At 42.7% G+C, this 25,070-nt stretch overlaps 2 protein-coding genes across 7 annotated transcripts; one reads left to right on the top strand and one right to left on the bottom strand.

Moving 5' to 3' along the window:
- Positions 1 to 11: 11 nt before the first annotated feature.
- On the top strand, positions 12 to 24,574 carry LOC311137449 (cysteine protease ATG4B-like; the record flags this gene model as incomplete). Of its 6 annotated transcripts, XR_014613952.1 has the most annotated exons (15): positions 6,070 to 6,123; positions 6,905 to 7,006; positions 10,219 to 10,290; positions 10,421 to 10,519; positions 10,741 to 10,842; positions 11,533 to 11,605; positions 13,162 to 13,241; positions 15,832 to 16,034; positions 16,219 to 16,297; positions 16,840 to 16,985; positions 21,901 to 21,957; positions 23,249 to 23,345; positions 23,432 to 23,533; positions 23,769 to 24,153; positions 24,319 to 24,574. XR_014613952.1 is itself a non-coding variant. In XM_084171958.1 (14 exons), 14 exons carry the CDS (start codon positions 98 to 100, stop codon positions 23,834 to 23,836), a joined length of 1,284 nt encoding a protein of 427 aa, XP_084028084.1. In that variant the 3' UTR covers positions 23,837 to 24,574. The 6 variants fall into 6 exon arrangements, 4 of the variants coding, with proteins under 4 accessions (XP_084028084.1, XP_084028083.1, XP_084028086.1 ...); XM_084171958.1 differs by lacking the exon at positions 6,070 to 6,123 and adding an exon at positions 12 to 101 and having other exon boundaries at positions 23,769 to 24,574; XR_014613953.1 differs by lacking the exon at positions 23,432 to 23,533.
- LOC311137182 (G2/M phase-specific E3 ubiquitin-protein ligase-like) lies at positions 1,758 to 4,910 on the bottom strand. The gene is made up of 6 exons (XM_084171538.1): positions 4,618 to 4,910; positions 3,708 to 3,961; positions 3,502 to 3,627; positions 3,132 to 3,272; positions 2,858 to 2,966; positions 1,758 to 2,752 (listed from the first exon to the last, which is right to left on the bottom strand). Exons 1-6 carry the CDS (start codon positions 4,775 to 4,777, stop codon positions 2,541 to 2,543), a joined length of 1,002 nt encoding a protein of 333 aa, XP_084027664.1. The 5' UTR covers positions 4,778 to 4,910; the 3' UTR covers positions 1,758 to 2,540.
- Positions 24,575 to 25,070: the final 496 nt, after the last annotated feature.

The following is a 25,070-nucleotide window of genomic DNA, read 5'->3' on the forward strand; positions in this document are numbered from 1 at the left end:
TTAGCAGAATGTTGGCGAAAATCCTCTCACCACAACTGGGTGATTCGTGCCCTGAATGCTGATTGGCTGACAGACGTGGTATATCAGACCATATACCATGGGTATGACAAAACATTTATTTTTACTGTTCTAATTACATTGGTAACCAGTTTATAATAGCAATAAGGCACCTCGGGGGTTTGTGGTATATGGCCAATATACCACGGCTAAGGGCTGTATCCAGGCAGTCCGCGTTGCGTCGTACAGAAGAACAGCACTTAGCCGTGGTATATTGGCCAAATACCACACCTCCTGTATGGAGGACTAAAAGTGCCACAATTAAATAAATAAATACACCATTAAATAATTACTTAAATGTGTCATTAATTAATTAAATGTGTCATTAATTAATTCAAATTAGAATTAAATACATAAATGTGTAATTAAATGTATCATTAATTAATTCAAATACCGATTCATTTTATGTAAAATACATATATAATTATTTCACTATTTACATTTACATTTCATGATCCTGCATTGCAGTGATTCATGAATTACTTAAAACTGTCAAACTGACCCATCAAAGTCAGTGGGCGGGGCTAACGCGAATCTAGTCTGATCCATTGCTTTGGTCTGAAGTAGAGTAGGCCAACCTGGATAGAGACAATGGAGGATCTCCGTGAACTTTCCAGGGAGTTGGTTAGAGACATTTTAAACTTAGCAGAGGATGTAGAAGCAGGACCTGCTGACCCAGAGCATGTAGCTAGTAAAGCAGAGGAACTTATTGAAGTTGTTGGAGTCATTTCCGCACTTTCCGACGAAGATATCGACCACAGAGTGATTGCAAATCTAGAAGAAGTTGTCCACCGCTTCTCTGGTACCAGGGCACTTCAGGCCCAACACACACAGGGACCGGGGCGTTTGGCGTTTGACATACCGAGTGCAGTTCTGGAGCATCAACTTCTTTGTGGAGTTCCCGCAGTTCAAATTTGCAGCGATGTTCGGTGTGTCAAAGAGGACCATCAGGAGGCGCATGCAACAATACAGTTTAAGGTATTTACACTAAATTCATGAGTTTTCTGTTTATGAATTGCTGCTCTCATACACTCGGAAAGAATATGACGTTTAAGGTAACATTACTTGATGTTGTGTTTTTCTTGTTTGTACAGAAAGACAGATCTCTATTCAGCTGTGAATGATGAGGAGTTAGACCGTATTGTAAGTGAAATTCACAAAGTCATCCAAACACCGGCTACAAGCTAATGCGTGGTCACCTGAATGCAAGAGGTGTGCATGTTCCAAGTGAGTAGATAATAATATGGGCATTATTTAAATGTATTTTTAATTTGGAGCTCTGCCCCTTTGAAAGGTGAAGGAAGCCCGCTTATGGAAAGACATCAACCTGTGAGCTGTAGTTTCTACAGTGCATACTATGCAAAGCTGTATTATTTTAAAAAACTGAATAAGTAACATTTCATTTCTCACTGCCTTGGTGACCAAAAATAACAATCTTGTGTAAGGACATGTCAAACTAGTTTTAAGTACAAGACTGATTATGCTTGTCATCCATTCAGGTTCCTGAAGAATATGGGATCGATTGGAACGGACCTCACTGCCTTCATCGAGGCACTGTGTCAGTCCCCGAGGTTCAGCTGGCCCGTGAGCTCTCAGATGAAGAGGTTGCAATTTTGCCAGCTCCAGGAGTTTCTGTTACTGATGCACTTAGACTATATGTAGAGACTGTGGAAGTGTTATCAAGAATCTTAGACTGATGTCCAACCCATGTTTTTATTTGTTGTGTTAGAACAAGCAAGGAAAAACTGAAAGTTTACTTTCCTTTTAAAAGAAAGGAAAAAAAGCTGTTTCTTTGAAGCTTCCTGTCTCATTATGGTCCACAGAATGACTAACATGAATGCTGTACTGTTAGCACTGAAGGTGCAGAACAGTTTGATTTTAGTAAATGGAAGAAAAAAAAGTCAACTACTGCACAGTGTGTTAATGTTTTCAAAGACACTGAACTTGTGTCAATTCATCTGAACTGTGTATGCATTGACATTAGGGCTGGGCAATATGGAGAAAATCAAATATCACATTTTTGACCTAACACCTTGATGTCGATATTGCAACGATATTGTAAGGTTGACAATTGGTGCATTCACAAAATATCTTCCACATTTAGATTTCGGATAAATAACTATCATATTGTGGATATAATGACTAAGTGGTAAAAGGCAAATAATAGAACAGCTAGAACAGTCTGGTAAGTTCAGAAAATGACATCACTTTACTGTAATGCAGCCTTTGAAACCAGGAAAAGACTAAACTTACCATGTAACGATATTACACTTCTTCAAAATCTAATGGTGCTTTTCCATTACATGGTACCTACTCGCCTCGTCCTAAAATCTGCAATGGGAAACGGACGCACAGCGAGTCGAGGCGAGGCGAGTCAAGTAGGTACTGGTAATGGAAAAGCACCTTAAGACGATATCTAGTCTTATATCACGATAGATATAATATTAAAATATTGCCCAGCCCTAATTGACGTCTGAAAAAACTTAAACAAGCCCAAATCCAGTACTTTTTATGGCAGCGACAAGTGCTTTCTCAAAGTCCATGTAGAGTTTGAAATGAGCTGGCAGCTTTAGGGTTTCAAAGCATGTGGAGGACGTAGGAAGGGTTCCCCCAGAAATCTCCACTCTCAGTTCAGGAGGAAGCATCTCCCAGCCAACCCAGAATGTCAGCAGCTGGGCCAGGGTACCTGATGAAGCTAAAAGTCATAAAATGGATTAAAGACATTTAGTTCAACTGTAATTGATCATATCTATCCATGAGACATAGAAGCATTTGTAAAGAGAGAAAATAAGGTTTATACCTGTTTCAATGAACATCCTTAGAAAGCCAGTGATGCGGCAGGTGGTGTCTAAGTCAAAGTCTTCATCATCACTGTCCTCAACTGGCCATGTGATTTTTTCTAGGAGCATCTTAAAGAAAACAAAAATTGTAATTTAAAAAAAGGGAGAACTTATTTTGGTGAAGGACTATGCAGATCAAATTCTTAGAAAATGGAAAAATATCCATCTCAGTCATTGAAAATACACGTAAATTCATCAAGTTAAGTCACAAATATAACTAAATTACTGACTTACCTGGGGTGTGAACTGCATTTCAGCCATTTTGGGGAAAAGAAGTGGTACAACATCCGGCCTAGATGTCAGCAGGGGCCATACCATCACATCTTTCAGTCCCTTTCTCAACTGTTTAATTTGGCGCATGGTCCTCCCAACGACCTAAGAGACAGACCGACCCATATTACAGCCCAAATCCTTAACCCAAATTTGACAAAAGTTGGCACAGTAGGAAAAATGTTAATAAACACAATAAAGTGCTTTATAAAAATCCATTAAAACTCTAGTACTTAAACTCTCGTGTTAACATAACAAGCCAGGGTTCACAACACATTCTATAATTTCAACAAGTACAGCGATGAATTCTGTCACTTAACCAGCAGGAACTCACTGCATGGAGTAGAAGTTTGTTATGTAGCCATCTCCGATTTGTTTTGGTGACTGCCGGAAGATCCCAAGACATGGAAAGATCTGAAACTGTGTCCTTCTGTTCCGGTGTAAGATCTACATGTTCAAGCTAGAATTAAGACCATACAAGTTATTATATCTGCCCAAGCAATATTTTTTACATGGCAAAGTTTCTTTTAGGTTACATACCAGTTCTATGATGCTCCTGATGTGCAGATCAGGACAGTCTTCTGTAACAACAGTAGCCATTTCAGGGTCCCCATTGAACAGTACATGAATTACAGCAGGACTTAGTCCTGTGACATGGGGACCATCATGCAGAAAGGTGTGGCCCAACATCCTTCCTGCAACCCGGAAGAGGTTGCTTTCAATAAGTGCCTCTGATGCTGCTGGAACAAGATGGTCAGGTTCACCCTCAAATAGCAGTGTTCGGCCCATTCCTCCTGTAAAGTACCAAGAGAGCAGGGAATAAAGTCACAACAATTAACCTCTTAAATACATTAAATAAAAATGTATGATAGATAGATAGATAGATATATTACATCATACTAGTGGAGATTACTTGGCCTGTGGTATTGCTGCTTGTAGAATTCACTTAAACCAAATTGTAGCCTACTCCAAAATAACTTACAGAAGGACCCCAAACCACTTCAAATTCAATTCCCCTGTATACCCTACTACAGACTTACCTGACACAAAACATTGCCCACCGGCCCTCCGCTAAACAGCACATATCCGCGTTCATCAACCACCAGAACGTACGTGTACGCGTGTGTGTGTGTGTGCGCGCGCATAGAGAGAGGCGGTGTAGAGTGAGTCACGACACAAACAGGTGCTCAGTCAGCGTTGCATGCAGTGTGAGAATGGCAAGCAGCAAGAGCGGCAAAAGCCAATGTGTGCTTCTTTTACCTATATATGTAACGCTATCTTTTGCGTTTATCCAAACGTCGTCAAACTTGGCACTGCACTTACTCGTGACCAGAGCAAGACACCTGTCAAGTTTGAAATCCATCGGACTAACTGAGAGACATGCGCTACAGACAGACATTTCTGCAATTTATAGATGGATTAACCTTCAAAAAATTAGTAAGATACTTACCAAGATCTAGACTGAATCCAAACTGGAGTTTGGATATGATTGTTGTCATAAAGTACCGCATCACTCCCTCTCCGATAGCAACATCACCTGAAATAAAATACTGATAATAACACTGGAAAAAAAGTGGCGGCCTAATACAGGTAACTGGATTTGGTAACATTTAACAAGAAAGGGAGAAAAACTTCTATTGGCTGTAATTCTAGAATAGCATCCTTAATATTGATTATTCCAGATAACAAGAGTATATTGTGCACAATATTCACATACATACATATAACATTTTTATCAATTATATAATTTTGTGCATTCCATTCTCCCATTTAACAATTACATATAAGCTACTTGAGTGGTATAAACTGTTCGAGTCGATCTAATTTAACCTACACGTGTGTCCCGAATCATTAAATAGTAGCACACCTGGCTAACATGAAATTACTTAGCTTACCTTGGACAGGTGTACGTGATTGAGCGGCCGGTATCTGCTGTGACTGAGCTGCCGGAGTCACCGGTGCCGCGGGAGCCGTTGGACTTCTGCTCAGAGCTTCCTCAATCAAATTCGCTGCTTCTCTCAGCAGCTCCGGGCAACTTTTAGACATTTTGTCCTGCACCTCACACAGCGTCTCAACATTGGGGCTAGCAGGACCGAGTCTTCTCTTGATTTTTAGCCGTTGCAATGAAAGTACTGTTTAACCGTGTAACTAAACCAACGTAGAGGTGAATAGCGCCACCCAGTGTATTGGAATGTGTTCAGTAGCTCTGCATCAATCCATTATCCGGAATTGATTTGTCTTGGCTTGATGCAGAGGGTAACCAATCAGGCGTTAGGTTCCGCCTACCAACTTTTGATGGGTCAGTTTGACAGTTTTAAGTAATTCATGAATCACTCCAACGCAGGACCATGAAATGTAAATGTAAATAGTGAAATAATTATATATGTATTTTACATAAAATGAATCGGTATTTGAATTAATTAATGATACATTTAATTACACATTTATGTATTTAATTCTAATTTGAATTAATTAATGACACATTTAATTAATTAATGACACATTTAAGTAATTATTTAATGGTGTATTTATTTATTTAATTGTGGCACTTTTAGTCCTCCATACTCCTGGGGCCTTATTATTTAATTATACCTCAGTGGGACTGAAACGTAGACAAACTCCTTTCTTCTCTGACTTCCTGTTTACTTGGGTTGTTCGTGGCAGTCAGTTTGCCTAGTTTCGCTGATCTTCATCCTATGTGTAGCAAGAAACCACGTTGAATCGCACTCAGTGCTGTCTATCAAAACTACCAACAGATCTACAGAGATGTTGCGCCTAGGGTGCGATCAATGGATTGTTATTGGACGAAAGATATTTGCCCCGCCCAAAGCAGAAACTCTGATTGGATACTGTAAACAATAGTCTGCGGTATTCATTTCTCATTGGCCGTATGAAATTATTTCTGTTGGACTGATTAACAACAACATAAGGTTAAACACTGTCGGGATGGATGCAGGTAGGAAAACAATGATTTAACGTTTTTGTATTTTGGCCAGCCTCTGAACAAAAGCAAGCCTCATGTAGCGAGCTATGTTTCATACAGGATTCCAATTTGTACATCAGTTGAGGTTTAACGTTACATATATTGTTGAATGTGAATCAAATAGTCAATAGCTAGCTAGCTAGCCAGTTACGTTGGCTATTAACCAGTCATTGCTATCAACCCATCCAGACAGACAGCCTAAACTATTCTGGTCCAGCTAACCAAGCAGTCAGTGTATTTTGGACTGAAAACAACAAACGAACGTGAAGGCTACTTTCTGTCCTTGACATCGGTTAGCTAGCAGAACTGGGTCCATGACTTCCAAGAAAAGTCGTTTCTGGCGTCTACGCCAATGTAAACTAACGTTATTGTTCAACAGTGTCACTAGCTATATAGATATCTACCAACAACTGCTGAAAGGATGGTCTCATAACTAGCAAGCCAAATATATTTGCAATGTCATTCTCTGTCGCAATCCCATCCTAGGCTATCTAGCCAAGCCAGCTAGCTAACTAGTTCAGCTGTCAAACTGCATTGAGTGAGTCTGTTTTGCAGTGCTGAAAGTGCTTGAACCAAAGCTAATAGCCCTAATGTTATTAAAATCAATATACAATGAACTGTCACAGTGGTCATTTGTATAAAGATGACAAAGTCAGATCATGAATGATTTCTTGTTCAAATATGGCTCCCTGGTGTGTGTGTGTGTGTCTGTAATCTATGTAGCAAGGTGTTCAAATGTACTTATATATTTCAGCTACTCTCACATACGACACACTTCGCTTTGGAGAGTTTGAAGATTTTCCAGAGACCTCGGAGCCTGTGTGGATCTTGGGGAAAGAATTCAACGCACTCACAGGTAACTGGAGACATCAGATCAGCGAGGTGGTGTCAATGTTGTGTGTTTTATCCTTGCTACATTACTGTGAAATATGGAATGATTCCATTAGTCAAAATGTAAATGCAGAAGTATAGGCCTATAGAACAAACACATAGGCTTAGCTACAGTACATAGATGGTACGTAAAGGCATACTGCAAGCAGCAAAAGGCTAGTCTGAGTCCCAGTCTTTTTAGCTAACATTCCACTCCATGTCATTCGCCAAAGAGACTGCCCTTGCAGCAATCTCAACGTTCAATATGCAGCTGGATTTACGGCGCAGTTTCTGATTGGCAGTTGGAAACAACATTTTAAAATTTTCCATGACAACATTAATATAGAATTACAACTTAAAGAACAACAGTAACCTGCTGCGGTCATTCCCTCATGAGAAGGCAGTGTCAATTCAAGATCATGTTGTTCGAAGTGGCTAGAGAGGATGCCATCTCCCGAGTGGCGCAGTGGTCTAAGGCACTGCATTGCAGTGCTAGCTGTGCCACTAGAGATCCTGGTTCGAATCCAGGCTCAGTCGTAGCCGGCCGCGACCGGGAGACCCATGGGGCGGCGCTCAATTGGCCCAGCGTCGTCCAGGGTAGGGGAGGGAATGGCCGGCAGGGATGTAGCTCAGTTGGGTTCGATTCCAGTATGGAAAAAAATAAAATAAAAATGTAAGTCACTCTGGATAAGAGCGTCTGCTAAATGACTCAAATGTCAAATGTAGTGAGAGAGAGAAATAATGATACGGAAATTAGCCTACATGATTCAAATGAGCTAAGTTTGCTTCAGTTGCATCTCATTAATGAGTGGAAAGAAACGCAAAAACTGGCACCTGTCATCATTCCTCACACTTGCTAATCATCATGACTTTGACATTTTGTTATGCCCATTTTCAGTTATTTTCCTCTCTATTGTTAAGATGGAGCCCAGACAGGGTACACGGGATACTTTCTGAATTCAAACTGCCCCCGTACCCTAATTCCTTAAAATGTTTCATTTAATTGAGTCTGACGGAAGCTTAATGTTTTTATTTTTTTATTGTGGGCATGAAGATATTTCAACATCATGTCGAGACGATAAAAGGCTACTCTCGTCACTCGTGATTGGCTGCCGAATGTATAGGCGTCCCCATAGGCCCGAATGTATAGGCGTCCCCATAGGCCGAATGTTTAAATTGAGGAAATGTGGTCATAATTATTATTTTAGCTATCCACCGTGGACGTCCGTCCTAATGAAAAGGCTCCCCATCCTGCGGCTGTGAGCTGCTGGACAGCACACTGGCACTTTTATGCGTTTTATGGATGAGAAAGTGAACTTGCAATTTCCAAAAAGGAGCTCAGTGGGGAATCAGGGATTGCCTGCTTTGCGATCTGTTGCCTACATCAACAGCCAAGGTTTCATTAAAAAGGCCTAGGCACTATACTTTTGTTATTGCACATTTTAATTAAACTGACAAAGATCTGGCTTGCATAGCACAGGTGTTGGTCACCTAAACTCACTGCAGTAAGCCAGGCCTAATGTACACTGAGTGTACAAAACATTAAGAACACCTGCTCTTTCCATGAAAGACTGGCCAGGTGAATCCAGGTGAAAGCTATGATCCCTTATTGATGTCACCTGTTAAATCCACTCCAATCAGTGTAGATGAAGGGGGAGGAGACGGGTTAAAGAAGGATTTTTAAGACTTGAGGCAATTGAGACATGGATTGTGTATGTGTGCCATTCAGAGGGTGAATGGGCAAGACAAAATATTTAAGTGCTTTTGAACAGGGGTATGGTAGTAGGCCCAGGCGCACCGGTTTGTGTCAAGAACTGCAATGCATTTGGGTTTTTCATGCTCAATATTAGGAAGGTGTTCTTAATGTTTTGCACACTCGGTGTATAGGCTAGCATACGAATGGTAGATTAATATCCCAGCCTATGAATTAACTTCTGATTTACACAACTCTGTATTCACTGTTCCCTTGCACAACCCATGCATCTCCACCTGGCTCTCTCTTCCATCCTCTCTCTATTCCTCTTGAACCAGTAGCCTAGCCCAGTAGCCTAGCCCAGTAGCCTAGCCCAGTAGCCTAGCCCAGTAGCCTAGCCCAGTAGCCTAGCCCAGTAGCCTAGCCCAGTAGCCTAGCCCAGTAGCCTAGCCCAGTAGCCTAGCCCAGTAGCCTAGCCCAGTAGCCTAGCCCAGTAGCCTAGCCCAGTAGCCTAGCCCAGTAGCCTAGCCCAGTAGCCTAGCCCAGTAGCCTAGCCCAGTAGCCTAGCCCAGTAGCCTAGCCCAGTAGCCTAGCCCAGTAGCCTAGCCCAATGCGTGTCCCAGAAGTAACAATATATTCTGAACAAAAATATCAACACAACATGCAACAATTTCAAAGATTCGGTTCATACAACATGCAACAATTTCAAAGATACAGTTCATATAAGGAAATCAGTCAATTGAAATAAATTAGTTAGGCCCTAATCTATGGATTTCACATGACTGGGAATACAGATTTGCATCTGTTGGTCACAGATAACTTTTTTTTTAAAGGTAGGGCCGTGAATCAGAAGACCAGTCAGTGTCTGGTGTGACCACCATTTGCCTCATGCAGGGTGACACATCTCCTTCGCATAGAGTTGATCAGGCTGTTGATTGTGGCCTGTGGAATGTTGTCCCACTCCTCTTCAATGGCTGTGCGAAGTTGCTGAGATATTGGCAGGAACTGGAACACGCTGTCGTACACTTTGATCCAGAGCATCCCAAACATGCTCAATGACTGACATGTCACTGAAGTGTGCACGCCATGGAAGAACTGGGACATTTTCAGCTTTCAGGAGTGTGTATAAATCTTAGGGCTGTGCATTATCATGCTGAAACATGAGGTGATGGCGGCGGATGAATGGCACGACAATGGGGCTCAGGATCTCGTCACGGTATCTCAGAATGCCCAATGTTAGAATATTTCCAATCAAATGTATGAATTAAGTTAGAACGTTTTCCTATCAGTCTAATTTGCATAAACATTGTGATTGAATGATAGCTGTGAGGGTTATTGAATCAGGATCAAATCCTCTGATCTTCTCGAGATTGCCGAAAGGCCAGTCTCTTTTTGGCAAATGACACCAAGTGCCAAGGAGTGGAATGTAATAGCTGAATGGAGACGGCAACCAGGCTAACAGAAGGCATCGCTTCTTAGCTAACTCATTGTCTTTGTTTATCTAGAAAGGGATGACATTCTTTCAGACGTCACTTCACGATTATGGTTCACCTACAGAAAAAACTTCCCACCCATTGGTGAGTAGCCCAAACCTACTATAGCAGGCCACAGAATAGACCCCTGGTACTGCAGTAGCATAGCTAGCATTTTGATTGTAATGCCAATAAGATTAGCCTATCAGGTGCAGATTGTTTCAATGTGTTCCAGGAGGGACAGGGCCTACGTCCGACACAGGCTGGGGCTGCATGCTGCGATGTGGACAGATGATCCTAGGCGAGGCCCTGGTCTGCAGGCATCTAGGCCGAGGTATGGATGACTGCTTTACTAATTATTTACCGTAATCTGTTCCCTGAAGCATACAGCTAGTGGTAATGCTTTCAACATTAGCTTCTATTATTCAAGATGTACTGCACCGAACGATCTCTGGCACTGTGTGGAACAGATCTCTTATTGCACTGTAGTAAGTACACTGTTCAATGGAGCACTTGTTTCACATAGCAAACTATAATGGTGTTTCTGTTAAGCAGACTGGAGATGGGTGAGAGACCAGCCTCAGAGAGATGAGTACATCAGTATCCTCAACGCCTTCCTTGACAAGAAAGACAGCTACTATTCTTTACATCAGATTGGTAAATACTGACATGTAATTAATTATATCTTTATTGGGATGACAGCATCAGTATTACAACATCTTTATTGGGATGACAGCATCAGTATTACAACATCTTTATTGGGATGACAGCATCGGTATAACAACATCTTTATTGGGATGACAGCATCAGTATAACAACATCTTTATTGGGATGACAGCATCAGTATAACAACATCTTTATTGGGATGACAGCATCAGTATAACAACATCTTTATTGGGATGACAGCATCGGTATAACAACATCTTTATTGGGATGACAGCATCAGTATAACCACATCTTTATTAGGATGACAGCATCAGTATAACAACATCTTTATTGGGATGACAGCATCAGTATAACAACATCTTTATTGTAAAGTGGTTATCCCACTGGCTATAGGGTGAACGCACCAATTGGTGCGTCTGCTAAATGACGTAAATGTGCCCTTGAGCAAGGCACTTAACCCTAATTGCTCCTGTAAGTCGCTCTGGATAAGAGCGTCTGCTAAATGACTAAAATGTAAATGTAATTGGGATGACAGCATCGGTATAACAACATCTTTATTGGGATGACAGCATCAGTATAACAACATCTTTATTGGGATGACAGCATCGGTATAACAACATCTTTATTGGGATGACACTAACAGCAGTTGTCTGTCTGTCTGTCTGTCTGTCTGTACTGCAGCCCAGATGGGAGTCGGGGAGGGGAAGCCTATAGGTCAGTGGTACGGACCAAACACAGTGGCACAGGTACTGAAGTAAGTAGCGTGACCTCATCACTCAGTCTCTAGATGATCATTTAGTTACTAGATAATGACTGTAGACTTTCGGCCTGATTTAAGACTAGTCCTGGATAAAAAAAAATCATGCTCAATTAAGAATTAGTCCAGGACCAGTCTTAATCTATGTCAGGAAATCAGTCCCTTAGTGTTTACAGTCATCATCTAAAAACTAACTGTGTTGAATATCGTCCGTCTCCCCCCCAGGAAACTAACTGTGTTGAATATCGTCCGTCTCCCCCCCAGGAAACTAACTGTGTTGAATATCGTCCGTCTTCCCCCCCAGGAAACTAACTGTGTTGAATATCGTCCGTCTTCCCCCCCAGGAAACTAACTGTGTTGAATATCGTCCGTCTCCCCCCCAGGAAACTAACTGTGTTGAATATCGTCCGTCTCCCCCCCAGGAAACTAACTGTGTTGAATATCGTCCGTCTCCCCCCCAGGAAACTAACTGTGTTGAATATCGTCCGTCTCCCCCCCAGGAAACTAACTGTGTTGAATATCGTCCGTCTCCCCCCCAGGAAACTAACTGTGTTGAATATCGTCCGTCTCCCCCCAGGAAACTAACTGTGTTGAATATCGTCCGTCTCCCCCCCAGGAAACTAACTGTGTTGAATATCGTCCGTCTCCCCCCAGGAAACTAACTGTGTTGAATATCGTCCGTCTCCCCCCAGGAAACTAACTGTGTTGAATATCGTCCGTCTCCCCCCCAGGAAACTAACTGTGTTGAATATCGTCCGTCTCCCCCCAGGAAACTAACTGTGTTGAATATCGTCCGTCTCCCCCCCAGGAAACTAACTGTGTTGAATATCGTCCGTCTCCCCCCCAGGAAACTAACTGTGTTGAATATCGTCCGTCTTCCCCCCAGGAAACTAACTGTGTTGAATATCGTCCGTCTCCCCCCCCAGGAAACTAACTGTGTTGAATATCGTCCGTCTCCCCCCAGGAAACTAACTGTGTTGAATATCGTCCGTCTCCCCCCTAGGAAACTAACTGTGTTGAATATCGTCCGTCTCCCCCCCAGGAAACTAACTGTGTTGAATATCGTCCGTCTCCCCCCCAGGAAACTAACTGTGTTGAATATCGTCCCCCCCCCCCCCAGGAAACTAACTGTGTTGAATATCGTCCGTCTCCCCCCCCAGGAAACTAACTGTGTTGAATATCGTCCGTCTCCCCCCCCAGGAAACTAACTGTGTTGAATATCGTCCGTCTCCCCCCCAGGAAACTAACTGTGTTGAATATCGTCCGTCTCCCCCCCCCCAGGAAACTAACTGTGTTGAATATCGTCCGTCTCCCCCCCCAGGAAACTAACTGTGTTGAATATCGTCCGTCTCCCCCCCCAGGAAACTAACTGTGTTGAATATCGTCCGTCTCCCCCCAGGAAACTAACTGTGTTGAATATCGTCCGTCTTCCCCCCAGGAAACTAACTGTGTTGAATATCGTCCGTCTTCCCCCAGGAAACTAACTGTGTTGAATATCGTCCGTCTCCCTCCCAGGAAACTAACTGTGTTGAATATCGTCCGTCTCCCCCCAGGAAGCTAACTGTGTTTGACTCGTGGAGTCGCCTGGCGGTACATGTTGCTATGGACAACACTGTGGTGATGGAGGAGATCAGTGAGTAGTGAACATCAGTCATAATACTTCAGGATTACCACTATGCCTCATCACTGTATAGAACATTCCATGACATAGACTGACCAGGTGAATCCAGGTGAAAGCTACGATCCCTTATTGATGTTACTTGTTCAATCCACTTCAATCAGTGTAGATGAAGGGGAGGAGACAGGTTAAATAATTATTTTTAAGCCTTGAGACAATTGACATGGATTGTGTATGTGTGCCATTCAGAGGGTGAATGGGCAAGACAAAAGATTTAAGTGCCTTTGAACAGGGTATGGTAGTAGGTGCCAGGCGCACCGGTTTGTGTCAAGAACTGCAACTCTGCTGGGTTTTTCACACTCAACAGTTTCCTGTGTGTATCAAGAATGGTCCACCACCCAAAGGACATCCAGCCAACTTGACAGAACTGTGGGAAGCATTGGAGTCAACATGGGCCAGCATCCCTGTGGAACGCTTTCGACACCTTGTAGAGTCCATGCCTCCGACGAATTGAGGCTCTTCTGAGGGCAAAAGGGGGTGCAACTCAATATTAGGAAGGTGTTCCTAATGTTTTGTACACTCAGTGTATGTCGTTAAAGAGGGGGGCATCAGTCATGGTACTTCCAGGGGTGTATTGCTGCCGTAGCGTTGAGGACCGGTGCTCCCTCACCTTTTTCAATTTGAGAATACACGGAGCTGGTAAAAACTATTTCTGGGAAAATTTATTCTGATAAATTCTATTTAATTACCACGTAAAATGCCATGAAAAACGATAGAATGACAAAACGAATAAATATGTGTAGCAGCCTAGAGGTACGTGGTCTCTTCCCTGTCTTCTCTCTGGTGGGAGAGAAGAAGAACTGTGGAGGCCCAGCAGAGGCTTAACCTCTTTGGCCAATCAGAACGTAAAACAAAACAAACCAAAAAATCTATATTCACCGTGTCTGCCTTGATGTTCGTTAAAAACAGTAATTCAATGAGATTTAAATGCATAGGCTATTCCCGTGAAACTGATTGAGAGCAATCAAATGATTGGCGTGCAGATGCAGTTTCACTGGCAAAACGTGAATTATCATTCACGATTGACAGTGATGGCCCATTTTGAAATTATGTATGCCTAACTTGGTGTTTTGAGGGTATTTAAAAAAGATATATATAATCTTGAGACAATTTGTGTGGGCATAGACAGATGTTGCAATTGGAGGATCCATTTTAGGCATATTCTATATAATGATAGGCTATTCAATAGGCTACTTCTGTCTGGACAAACGGAGGAAATTATAACTCATTTACATTTTTTTTTTTTAGCGTAAGACCCACTGGGTACGCTCCCTCTCCCACACCACTGGGTACGCTCCCTCTCCCACACCACTGGGTACGCTCCCTCTCCCACACCACTGGGTACGCTCCCTCTCCCACACCACTGGGTACGCTCCCTCTCCCACACCACTGGGTACGCTCCCTCTCCCACACCACTGGGTACGCTCCCTCTCCCACACCACTGGGTACGCTCCCTCTCCCACACCACTGGGTACGCTCCCTCTCCCACACCACTGGGTACGCTCCCTCTCCCACACCACTGGGTACGCTCCCTCTCCCACACCACTGGGTACGCTCCCTCTCCCACACCACTGGGTACGCTCCCTCTCCCACACCACTGGGTACGCTCCCTCTCCCACACCACTGGGTACGCTCCCTCTCCCACACCACTGGGTACGCTCCCTCTCCCACACCACTGGGTACTCTCCCTCTCCCACACCACTGGGTACGCTCCCTCTCCCACACCACTGGGTACGCTCCCTCTCCCACGCCACTGGGTACGCTCCCTCTCCCACGCCACTGGGTACGCTCCCTCTCCCACGCCACTGGGTACGCTCCCTCTCCCACACCACTGGGTACGCTCCCTCTCCCACACCACTGGGTACGCTCCCTCTCCCACACCACTGGGTACGCTCCCTCTCCCACACCACTGGGTACGCTCCCTCTCCCACACCACTGGGTACGCTCCCCCTCCCACACCACTGGGTACGCTCCCTCTCCCACACCACTGGGTACGCTCCCTCTCCCACACCACTGGGTACGCTCCCTCTCCCACACCACTGGGTACACTCCCTCTCCCACACCACTGGGTACGCTCCCTCTCCCACACCACTGGGTACGCTCCCTCTCCCACACCACTGGGTACGCTCCCTCTCCCACACCACTGGGTACGCTCCCTCTCCCACACCACTGGGTACGCTCCCTCTCCCACACCACTGGGTACGCTCCCTCTCCCACACCACTGGGTACGCTCCCTCTCCCACACCACTGGGTACTTCATGATTTAAAGAGGAAGGGCATCAACTGTTACTCATGACGTTAACATAGTCCAGGTAACCCAAAGGGATCTTGTGGACCACCTATGGACCAGTCTTCACCATAATAATAGATGGGTGACAGGCTACTGACATTATGAGATGAGTGTGTCCCCCCCTGTAGCTCAGTTGGTAGAGCATGGCGCTTGTAACGTGGAGTGGTTGAAAAAAAAAACGAGTTATATAATGACGCCAACCTAAGTGTGTGTAAACTTCCGACGTTCAACCGTACGTTGTGTTCTTCTCCCCAGAGCGGCTGTGTATGCCCTGGCTGGACTACGGTGGAGCAGCGTGTGCGGAGCCCCAGGGGGGGATGCCGAAGCATAACGGCTGCCTGGAAGGGGCCTGTGCCCTGGCTGAAGAGGAGACGACTCTCTGGAAGCCTCTGGTGCTTCTCATCCCTCTCAGGCTGGGCCTGAGCGATATCAACAAGGCCTACATTGAGACCCTGAAGGTGGGACAGAGGCGTGTTCACCAACCATACCAAAAATAATGCACAATTTGCATTAAATTGAAATGTAGACACGGACAGTTTGGTTGCTAAATGACCAGAACATCACCTGGTACTATTTAAAGGCTCAACCATTGTCAAGTGCCTCTTTTTAAATTACCTCTCTTTCTGTTTCTCCTCTTCACAGCAATGCTTCCAGCTGCCCCAGTGCCTTGGTGTCATCGGAGGGAAACCCAACAGTGCCCATTACTTCATAGGCTATGTTGGTATGTTCTGTACACTAACATTACTTCATAGGCTATGCTGGCATGTTCTGTATACTAACATTACTTCATAGGCTATGCTGGCATGTTCTGTATACTAACATTACTTCATAGGCTATGTTGGTATGTTCTGTACACTAACCACACATCTGAAGAAAGATAATTTGCTCATGAAAAAGTCTTAAAACACAATTGCTTACTAGCGCCTGAATCGTTCAGCTACAAACACACACTGTACAGTCTTGTCATTTGCTTAACATATTTTTGATATCCAGCTCAAAGACAGTCGATGTATACACTGAGTATACCAAACATTAGGAACACCTTCCTAATATTGAGTTGCACCCCCCCCCCCACCCCCCTTAAAAATCCTTCTTTAACCTGTCTCCTCCCTTTCCATCTACACTGATTTGAAGTGGATTTAACAATTGAAAAATAAAATAAAAAGATAATGTAAGTCGCTCTGGATAAGAGCGTCTGCTAAATGACTAAATGTCTCCTGCTGCTAAGTAGAGCATGTTGTCCTCCATTTCCCCCCCCCCCAGGAGATGAGCTTATCTACCTGGACCCCCACACCACCCAGCCTGCAGTAGAGCCCTGTGAGGACAGCCAGGTCCCTGACCACACCTACCACTCTCAGCACCCGCCCTGCCGCATGCACATCTGTGAAATAGACCCCTCCATCGCAGTGGTAAGAGAACCAGAGGCGGGGCCTATGTGGGTTTTAGATCAAAGAAGGTAGAACAATACTTTAGCTCGCAGGTACAACTCGATTTTTCTGGGTGACCTAAATATTGACTGGTTTTCATCAAGTTGTCCACTAAAGAAAAAGTGTCAAACTGTAACCAGTGCCTGCAATCTGGTTCAGGTTATCAGTCAACCTACCAGGGAATATACAGACAGCACAGGAAAGAAAATCAGCCACGTATTGATCACATCTTTACTAATGCTGCAGAAATCTGCTCTAAGGCAGTATCCGCATCCATCGGATGTAGTGATCATAATATAGTAGGCACATGTAGAAAAACCAAAGTTCCAAAGGCTGGGCCTTAAAATTGTGTATAAGAGATCATACAAGAGGTTCTGTAGTGATTTCTATGTTAAAGATGTAAAGAATATTTGTTGGTGTAATGAGGAGCAATCAGACACTGCACTTAATGCATTTATTGAATTGAGTCTTCCAGATACTGATAAGCATGCACCCATTTAAGGGATACTTTGGGATTTTGGCAATGAAGCCCTTTATGTACTATAGAGCAAAAAATGGCCTCATACACGGTGTAAAAAAACAAACATTTAAGAACACCTTCCTAAAATGTAGTTGCGCTCCCTCCCGCGTTGCAGTTCCTGATACAAACCGGTGCTCCTGGCAGCTACTACCATACCCCATTCAAAGGCACTTAATGTCACACATACACAATCCATGTCTCAATTATCTCAAGGCTTAAAAATTATTATTTAAACTGTCTCCTCCCCTTCATCTACACTGATTTTGAAGTGGCTTTAATAACTGATCGTAGCTTTCACCTGGATTCACATGGTCAGTCTGTCATGGAAAGAGCAGGTGTTCTTAATGTTTTGTACACTCGGTGTATGATAACAAAAAGTAAAACAAAAAATATATAAATAAATATTTTGGGAGAACCCTGTTTCCAGTCATTGCACTAACGCTAGTTAGCAACTTCCTACAAACTTCATGCAGAGACATACAAATTGTATCCACGAGTTCATCTGACTCTGGGGAAGTAGATAAAAGGGCTTCATTGCTAAAATCCCTGATTATCCCTTTAAGAAACTGACTGTATAAACTGCTAAATCCCTGTGGATTGAGGAGGAATTGAAAAATTGAGGGACGAGGCAAAAGGAACAGCAAATAAGTCTGGCTGCAACAGCCGATTGGCAAACGTACTGTAAATTGTGAAATCTTGTGACCAAACAAAAATAATAAACTGTACTATGAAACAAATACATTATATTAAGGATGATAGTAAAACGCTATGGAACACCTTCAATTAAATTTTGTTCAAAAAGGCGAACTCAGCTCCATGACTGAAAGAAATCGATAATAAGAAGATTGTGGGAGCTGTTTTGTTAAGACTTCAGTGCAGCTTTTGACATTTATCGATTATTATCTGCTGCCGAAAAAAAATCAACATCTGTTATGGCTTTACATCCTCTGCTATATTGTGGATCGAGAGGTACCTGTCTAACAGAACACAGAGGGTGTTCTTTTAATGGAAGCCTCTCCAACATAATCCAGGTAGAGTCGGGCATACCCCAGGGCAGCTGTCTATGCACCTTTTTCTATCTTTCACTAATAACCTACCACTAGCATTGAGACTCAACATTATACAGGTCGGCTACCACAGCCAGACTTAACATAGAGCTGCAGTCAATTTTAGAATCGGTGGGAAGGATTAAGCTAGTCCTAAATATATCAAAAGCATTGTATTTGGGACAAATCATTCGCTAAACCCTAAACCTCATCTAAATCTTATAATAAAATGTGACAATTGAACTAGTTGAGGACACTAAACTGCTTGGTGAAACCCTAGATTGTAAACTGACATGGTCAAAATGTATTGATGCAACAGTAGCTAAGATGGGGAGAGGTCTGTCTGGGATAAAGCGCTGCTCTGCTTTCGTGACATCAATCAACTGAAGTCCTACAGGCGTTAGTTTTATCCCACCTGGACTACTGCCCAGTTATATGTTACCGACCGGCTCGATTCGGTCTTATGTAGCAAAATTTTAAATTGTGTTTTTTTACATTGGATAAAAGTAGAGACTCAGAGGTAGAACATTGTATATCATACACTACAGTTGAGGAACAATGGGAAAGTAATTCTGCTTTGAAAGTTGATAAAAATTGCCCTTGAATGTTTTGGTACACCTAGTGGAGAGCTCTTCTTTGTCTACACCCATTCAGCATCGTTCACACCCTCTAAAGCCTTAGCCCCACCCATCTCTTTAATGTTAGGCTATGTTCTAAACAACCAGAGATTTCAAGACTAAAGGCTGGTTTATACTACGGGTGTGTCATAAATTTAATCTAGAGTGCCAGAGTGTGCTCAGAGTTCATAAACTCAGAGCGTTGTCAGATTGTCCGTTCGTAAATTCCGAGCGTTTCGCTCTCGGAGCGTTCAGAGCGCACACTGGACGCTCTGGTCGAGGAGTAAGGTTGATCCAAGCGTCCAGTCCTAACAGCAGCACCCAAGCTAACTGGCTAACGTTGGCTAGCTTGCTAGCTACTTCCAGACACAAATGAGAGAACAGCTCACTCTGACCATTTTACTCGCCCTAGCAGAGCTGGTTAGGCTGTTTTTATGTTATCCAGAACGTTGGTGACTGCAACTGTGCTGCTGGCAACAATTTAATTAAGCTTTTTTTCCAACATTTACTGACACCGGCCATATTCAACGGGTATTGAGCGTTCATCAATTTGTCAGTTATTCTGCGCTCTGGCACACTCAGACGAGAGTTCTCTGAAATCGGAGTAGATAGCCAGAGCGAATTTACCAACTACGTCTATCGACAGTTGTCGCAGTGACATCATGAACATTCTATTGAAATGGTTACTTGCATAGTAGTGGAGTCTTTTGTTTAGACATGTAGCTAGCTAAACAATTAACCATAATCCCAACTCATAACGTTACTACCCTCAATGAATCTGTAGGTAGCTAACCGACCAGGTTCAATGTTAGCTAGCTAACATTAGGCTATTATAATAATAATAATAATAATAATATGCCATTTAGCAGACGCTTTTATCCAAAGCGACTTACAGTCATGCTTGCATATATATATATATTTTTTTTTGTGTATGGTGGTCCCGGGGATCGAACCCACTACCTTGGCGTTACAAGCGCCGTGCTCTACCAGCTGAGCTACAGAGGACGACTATAACTAGCAATGCAAATGGCTCTGAGATACGAATAATATAACTACACAGATCATACACGTAACGTTAGTTAGCTAGGTAACAGTACACTTTAACTTAAAATGAAAACTACTTTTTGACTAAATTAGAAACTTGTAATATCTGAAAATGTAGCTAGCTAGACTATCTTACCCGTATACATGGATGGACGCTTCTCCCTCCCTGTCACGGATGCCATGGTTGCCCTTAGTTTGAATATGTAATCCGGAGACAGGTGTTTTATACAACAGCCTTCTGTGTGTTCTATTTTCGACTCCGTCTGCATATTTGCCAGAATTTTCTCCATCTCCTTAGCTATCATACTCTAATTCCACTGATTTCAAAACTCGGTCCTCCAGAAAGTGGAGAGCAACACTTATGTAGTGCTACTATGTGATATCTTTCAAAAAAGCCAAGTTAGAAAGGATTACCTACACATACTGACCAGCTCATGTTATAGACAGAAGCGTGCTACATGGCAGACCAATCTGCTAGCGGGAAGGTTGCTGTCTTTTTCAAATCAAAACCAAATCAAATTTATTGGTCACATACACATGGTTAGCAGATGTTATTGCGAGTGTAGCGAAATGCTTGTGCTTCTAGGTCCGACAGTGCAGCAATATCTAGTATTTTTTAAATGTAAGAAGTAATACATAAAAAAACAAAATACTGCAAAGTTTCCTAAGGACTAGAAGCGAGGCAGCCCTCTCTGTCGGTGCCATCTATCTATTTATGTGGCTAAACCAACTAGGTTCGTGATTTAACCATTTTATTCGTATTTACAGATCGCATACAAGTTTGTTATTAAGGCACATGAAAGTTCACATGTTCCAGAAGGCATTTCTGCCAAAAAACGCATTGATTAAAATAAAATAGAAATTACATTCAAATGGCTCTCCTATGAAGTAGTGACGTGACGTGCGACATACGCCTAGTTTCCTGAAACGAGTCACATATGGTCAAGTGCCACAAAGAAGAACATAGTCAAATTACAGTTGGGCCAGCTGTGCACAGCTGTGTACACAGAGGGCTAATATCAATAACATGTCAATCTATCCTGCCTCAAAAGTAGAGGAGAGATTGACTGCATCATTACTTGTCTGTGAGAGGTATTGGTGTGTTGAAAGCACCAAACTGTCTGTTCAAACAGCTAACACCCATACATACCCCACAAGACATGCCACCAGGGGTCTCTTCACAGTCCAAGTCCAGAACAGACATCAAGTAACTCAAGCGAGCAGTAAAATCAGATAAAAAAAAAAAAAACACAACTCAAGGCACAACGTGGACAGTGAAGAGACACCAACTCACACACTAACGCAAGCACTCTAGACACACATTGTAATGTTGTGGTATTGTGGATTTTATATTGTACATTTGTAATAGAGTAGTAATGTCTTTGTATGATGTAATGTTTAATTTACAGTGTAGGCTGTTATGTTGTGCTGTAACTGTTTTAACCATGTTTGGACCCCAGGAAGAGCTAATGGGGATCCTAATAAATACTAAATGATAGCATTAGCAAAAGCTCATTCTGCTGACCACTATTTGAAGTGAATGGCTAAATGCCTCTACGTTGGTTATTTATGATTCCAGTTCGATATGTGTTCTATTTTGCTGTAACAGATTTGTTTTAACACAGTAAAGCAGACATCCTACAGTTGTCCTGTTTTCTGATGTTTACCAGGGTTTTTTCTGCAGAACGGAGGACGACTTTGATGACTGGTGTATGCGCATCCGTAAGGTACGTTACACAGTAACACAAATACTGAGGTTAAATAAAAAAATCCACCCAAAACCACTCATTCCTTTACTTTACATTTTTAAATAACACTATGTGAGGACAATATGTTTTGTGAACAAATGTTTCATTTTGGCATTATAATAAGGTTGGTAGCAACATGGAAAATCGTTGTGGAAATCTGTTGCAGCTCAAGTCGACTACAAAATCCACAATGCAATGCTCTCTCTATGGGCTGGCTAGCTAGCTAGCAACCGTAGCTACACACAATAATACCAAAGACAATATCAGCATGTAAAGTAGCTAGTTAGCTGAAAATCGCCTAAACAAACTACACTGTCAATTTGGTCTACAAGCTCACCATGTTCAACCTGCAGATCAATGTGCCTGGAAAACGTTGCCTATGCTACGTCAATGGGCCGTGCGGTGCATTCTGGGCGATTCTGGGACAAGGAGTGAATGGGAGTCAATTGGGAGCTAACAAAAAAAAAAAATTTTTAAGCACGAATTTCATCAACAAGAAGTACAACATTACAAATCTTTAAATATTGCAAAAAAAATGATCAATGGCTCATTCGAGAGAAGACATTCTGCCGAGTTATGACATCGGCCAGTATTGAAATCTGACATGTTATGATAGACGTTTTCACGATCTTAAAGTCGTATTCCCGATCTTAAAGTCGTATTCCCATTTAACTTCCAGTGTCATGAGAGCGACTTTATCACAGTGCTACGTCATACTGGCCAGATTGACTCTGCACCGGTACCCCCCTGTATATATAGACTCCCTACTGTTATTTTATTTTACTTCTGCTCTTTTTTTTCTCAACACTTTTTTTGTTGTTGTTTTATTTTTACTTTTTTTGTTAAAAATAAATGCACTGTTGGTTAAGGGCTTGTAAGTAAGCATTTCACTGTAATGTCTGCACCTGTTGTATTCGGCGCATGTGACCAATAAAATTTGATTTGATTTGATTTCCGCATGCTTAAACGCCAATAACTCAGATAAACATGAAATGACAGAACATCACTCAGATGCATAAAAACAATATAATATAAAAAAAATGTGTGAACCTTTCCTTTTTAAGAATTCACCTTGACACACAACTGAACTTCTGATCCGTTAGGAGTTAGTCCCTATTCCTCTGGACCCCAGGAAGACTAGTGGTTTCTAAGGCGTCAGCTAACGGGGATCTAAATAAAGAATGTGGTAGTTCTGCTGTGCTTCAGTTAGCCAGGCCCTTCGAGCATTGGGTCCTATGGTGCTGAGTGTACTGACTGTCCTGTCCCCCAGGTGTCCCACACTAGAGGAGGCCTGCCCATGTTTGAGCTAGTAGACCATCAACCATCACACTTCGCCTCCTCTGTAGACGTGCTCAACCTCACGACTGGTAAATATCAAACACTTCTGTCTACAGTCTCTTGACCTGTGGGGGGGTCGGGGGAAAGGGATATTGTGATTTATTTCTCTTTACAGATGAGGCTGGGATTCAGTCAGAGGTGCGTTGTGGACATTGCACTACCGACAAAGCGCCTTTTAAAGGCAATTTCCCTGATGTTCGCAGAGATCGCATTCACGGTAAAAAAAAATAAAATGCAGACGTTGGCTCAAGTGGACGTTACATTTAAATGTCAAGAGCTGTGTGCTAAACTACAACTCACCTTTGCTTGAATCCTGAATCTGAATCTGTGATGTGATTTTAATTATGTTGAGGACAAGATAATGTGATCTATCTTTACAGACTATACACGTGTTAAGACATTGATGTGATAATGTTGCCAAATACTAATTTCTCACTCCCTCTCCCCTGTAGATTTCTCAGATAGGTTGGAGCGGTTCTTTGATTCTGAGGATGAAGAGTTTGAGATCCTGTCCCTGTGATGAACAGGAGGAATGCAGTTATTTTCCGTCCTGGCAGAACCCCAACGATTATTCTCTGGATCAGAAGGGAAGCCGTTAGGGGACAGGAGATGACTGGTGACATCACTAACCAGCCTGGCACCGATGGTGTAGTGATGTCACGGTCGCCTTCTGAGCAGCCACTTACTGCTCTCTGTGTCCAATGAGGAGACTCCTTGCTAGGAGGTGGTACTAGGTAGCAGGAGCTCAGGACACATTTTTGAGTTTCAGTCCTATGTGCATCTTCACATTGTCTCCATTTAAGTCTTAACACTTTAAATATTTACTTTAAGTCTGAGGTGTCAAACTCATTCCATGGAGGGCCGAGAGTCTGCAGGTTTTTTGAATTAAGACCTAGACAACCAGGTGAGGGGGAGTTCCTTATTAATTAGTGACCTTAATTCGTCAGTCAAGTACAAGGGTGAAGCGAAAACCCGCAGACGCTTGCCCCTCTGTGGAATGAGTTTGACACGTGCACTTTAAGTGATATGGTGCCTTCCCCTCTCCTAAAAGCTGAATTACCATAACACACTACGGTGTTGTCAGGAACTTGGTTTACTCTGTACACTTGGCTTATGTCACTACCTGGATTAACTGATGTAAATTGTAAACCAAAAAGTGCTTGAGTGTAATTTGCAGACAAAGTAGATTGCTTGTATTATAATCTGTTCATTTAGAGCACCGTTGTCATGTCTAAAATATATCTGTACAGAACACTGACTCATTTTAAGATGATTTATTTACTCTAACACAAAGAAAGATGAATGGACAGATGGAAATGTTAATGAAAATACAATTTAAAAAGTTACAGCTTGGACATTTCATTTAGTCGTTTTGGGCTGATTTGAAATAGTTGATTATATCGACTTAAATATCACGCGCCAACTTAAATATTGTACAACCTATATTGCATCTTCATATTCAAGTATTTTCCCTTCTCTGACCCCTTCTCTTTTCTTCTTCTCTCCTCTTCTTCTCTTCTTCTTTCCTTCTTCTCTTCTTCTTTCCTTCTTCTCTTCTTCTTTCCTTCTTTTCTTCTTCTTCTCTCCTCTCCTCTTCTTGTTCTTCTTCTCCTCTTCCTCCTCTTCTTCTCTTCTTACTTTCTTCTCTCCTCTTTTCTTCTCTCCTCTTCTCTTCTTCTCCTTCTCTCCTCTTCTTCTCTTCTCTTCTTCTCTTCTCCTCTCCTTCTTCTTCTTTTTCAGTGCACAGGCACTGT

The sequence above is a fragment of the Coregonus lavaretus genome, assembly GCF_964263955.1.
Source record: "Coregonus lavaretus genome assembly, chromosome: 11".
Lineage (NCBI taxonomy): Eukaryota > Metazoa > Chordata > Actinopteri > Salmoniformes > Salmonidae > Coregonus > Coregonus lavaretus.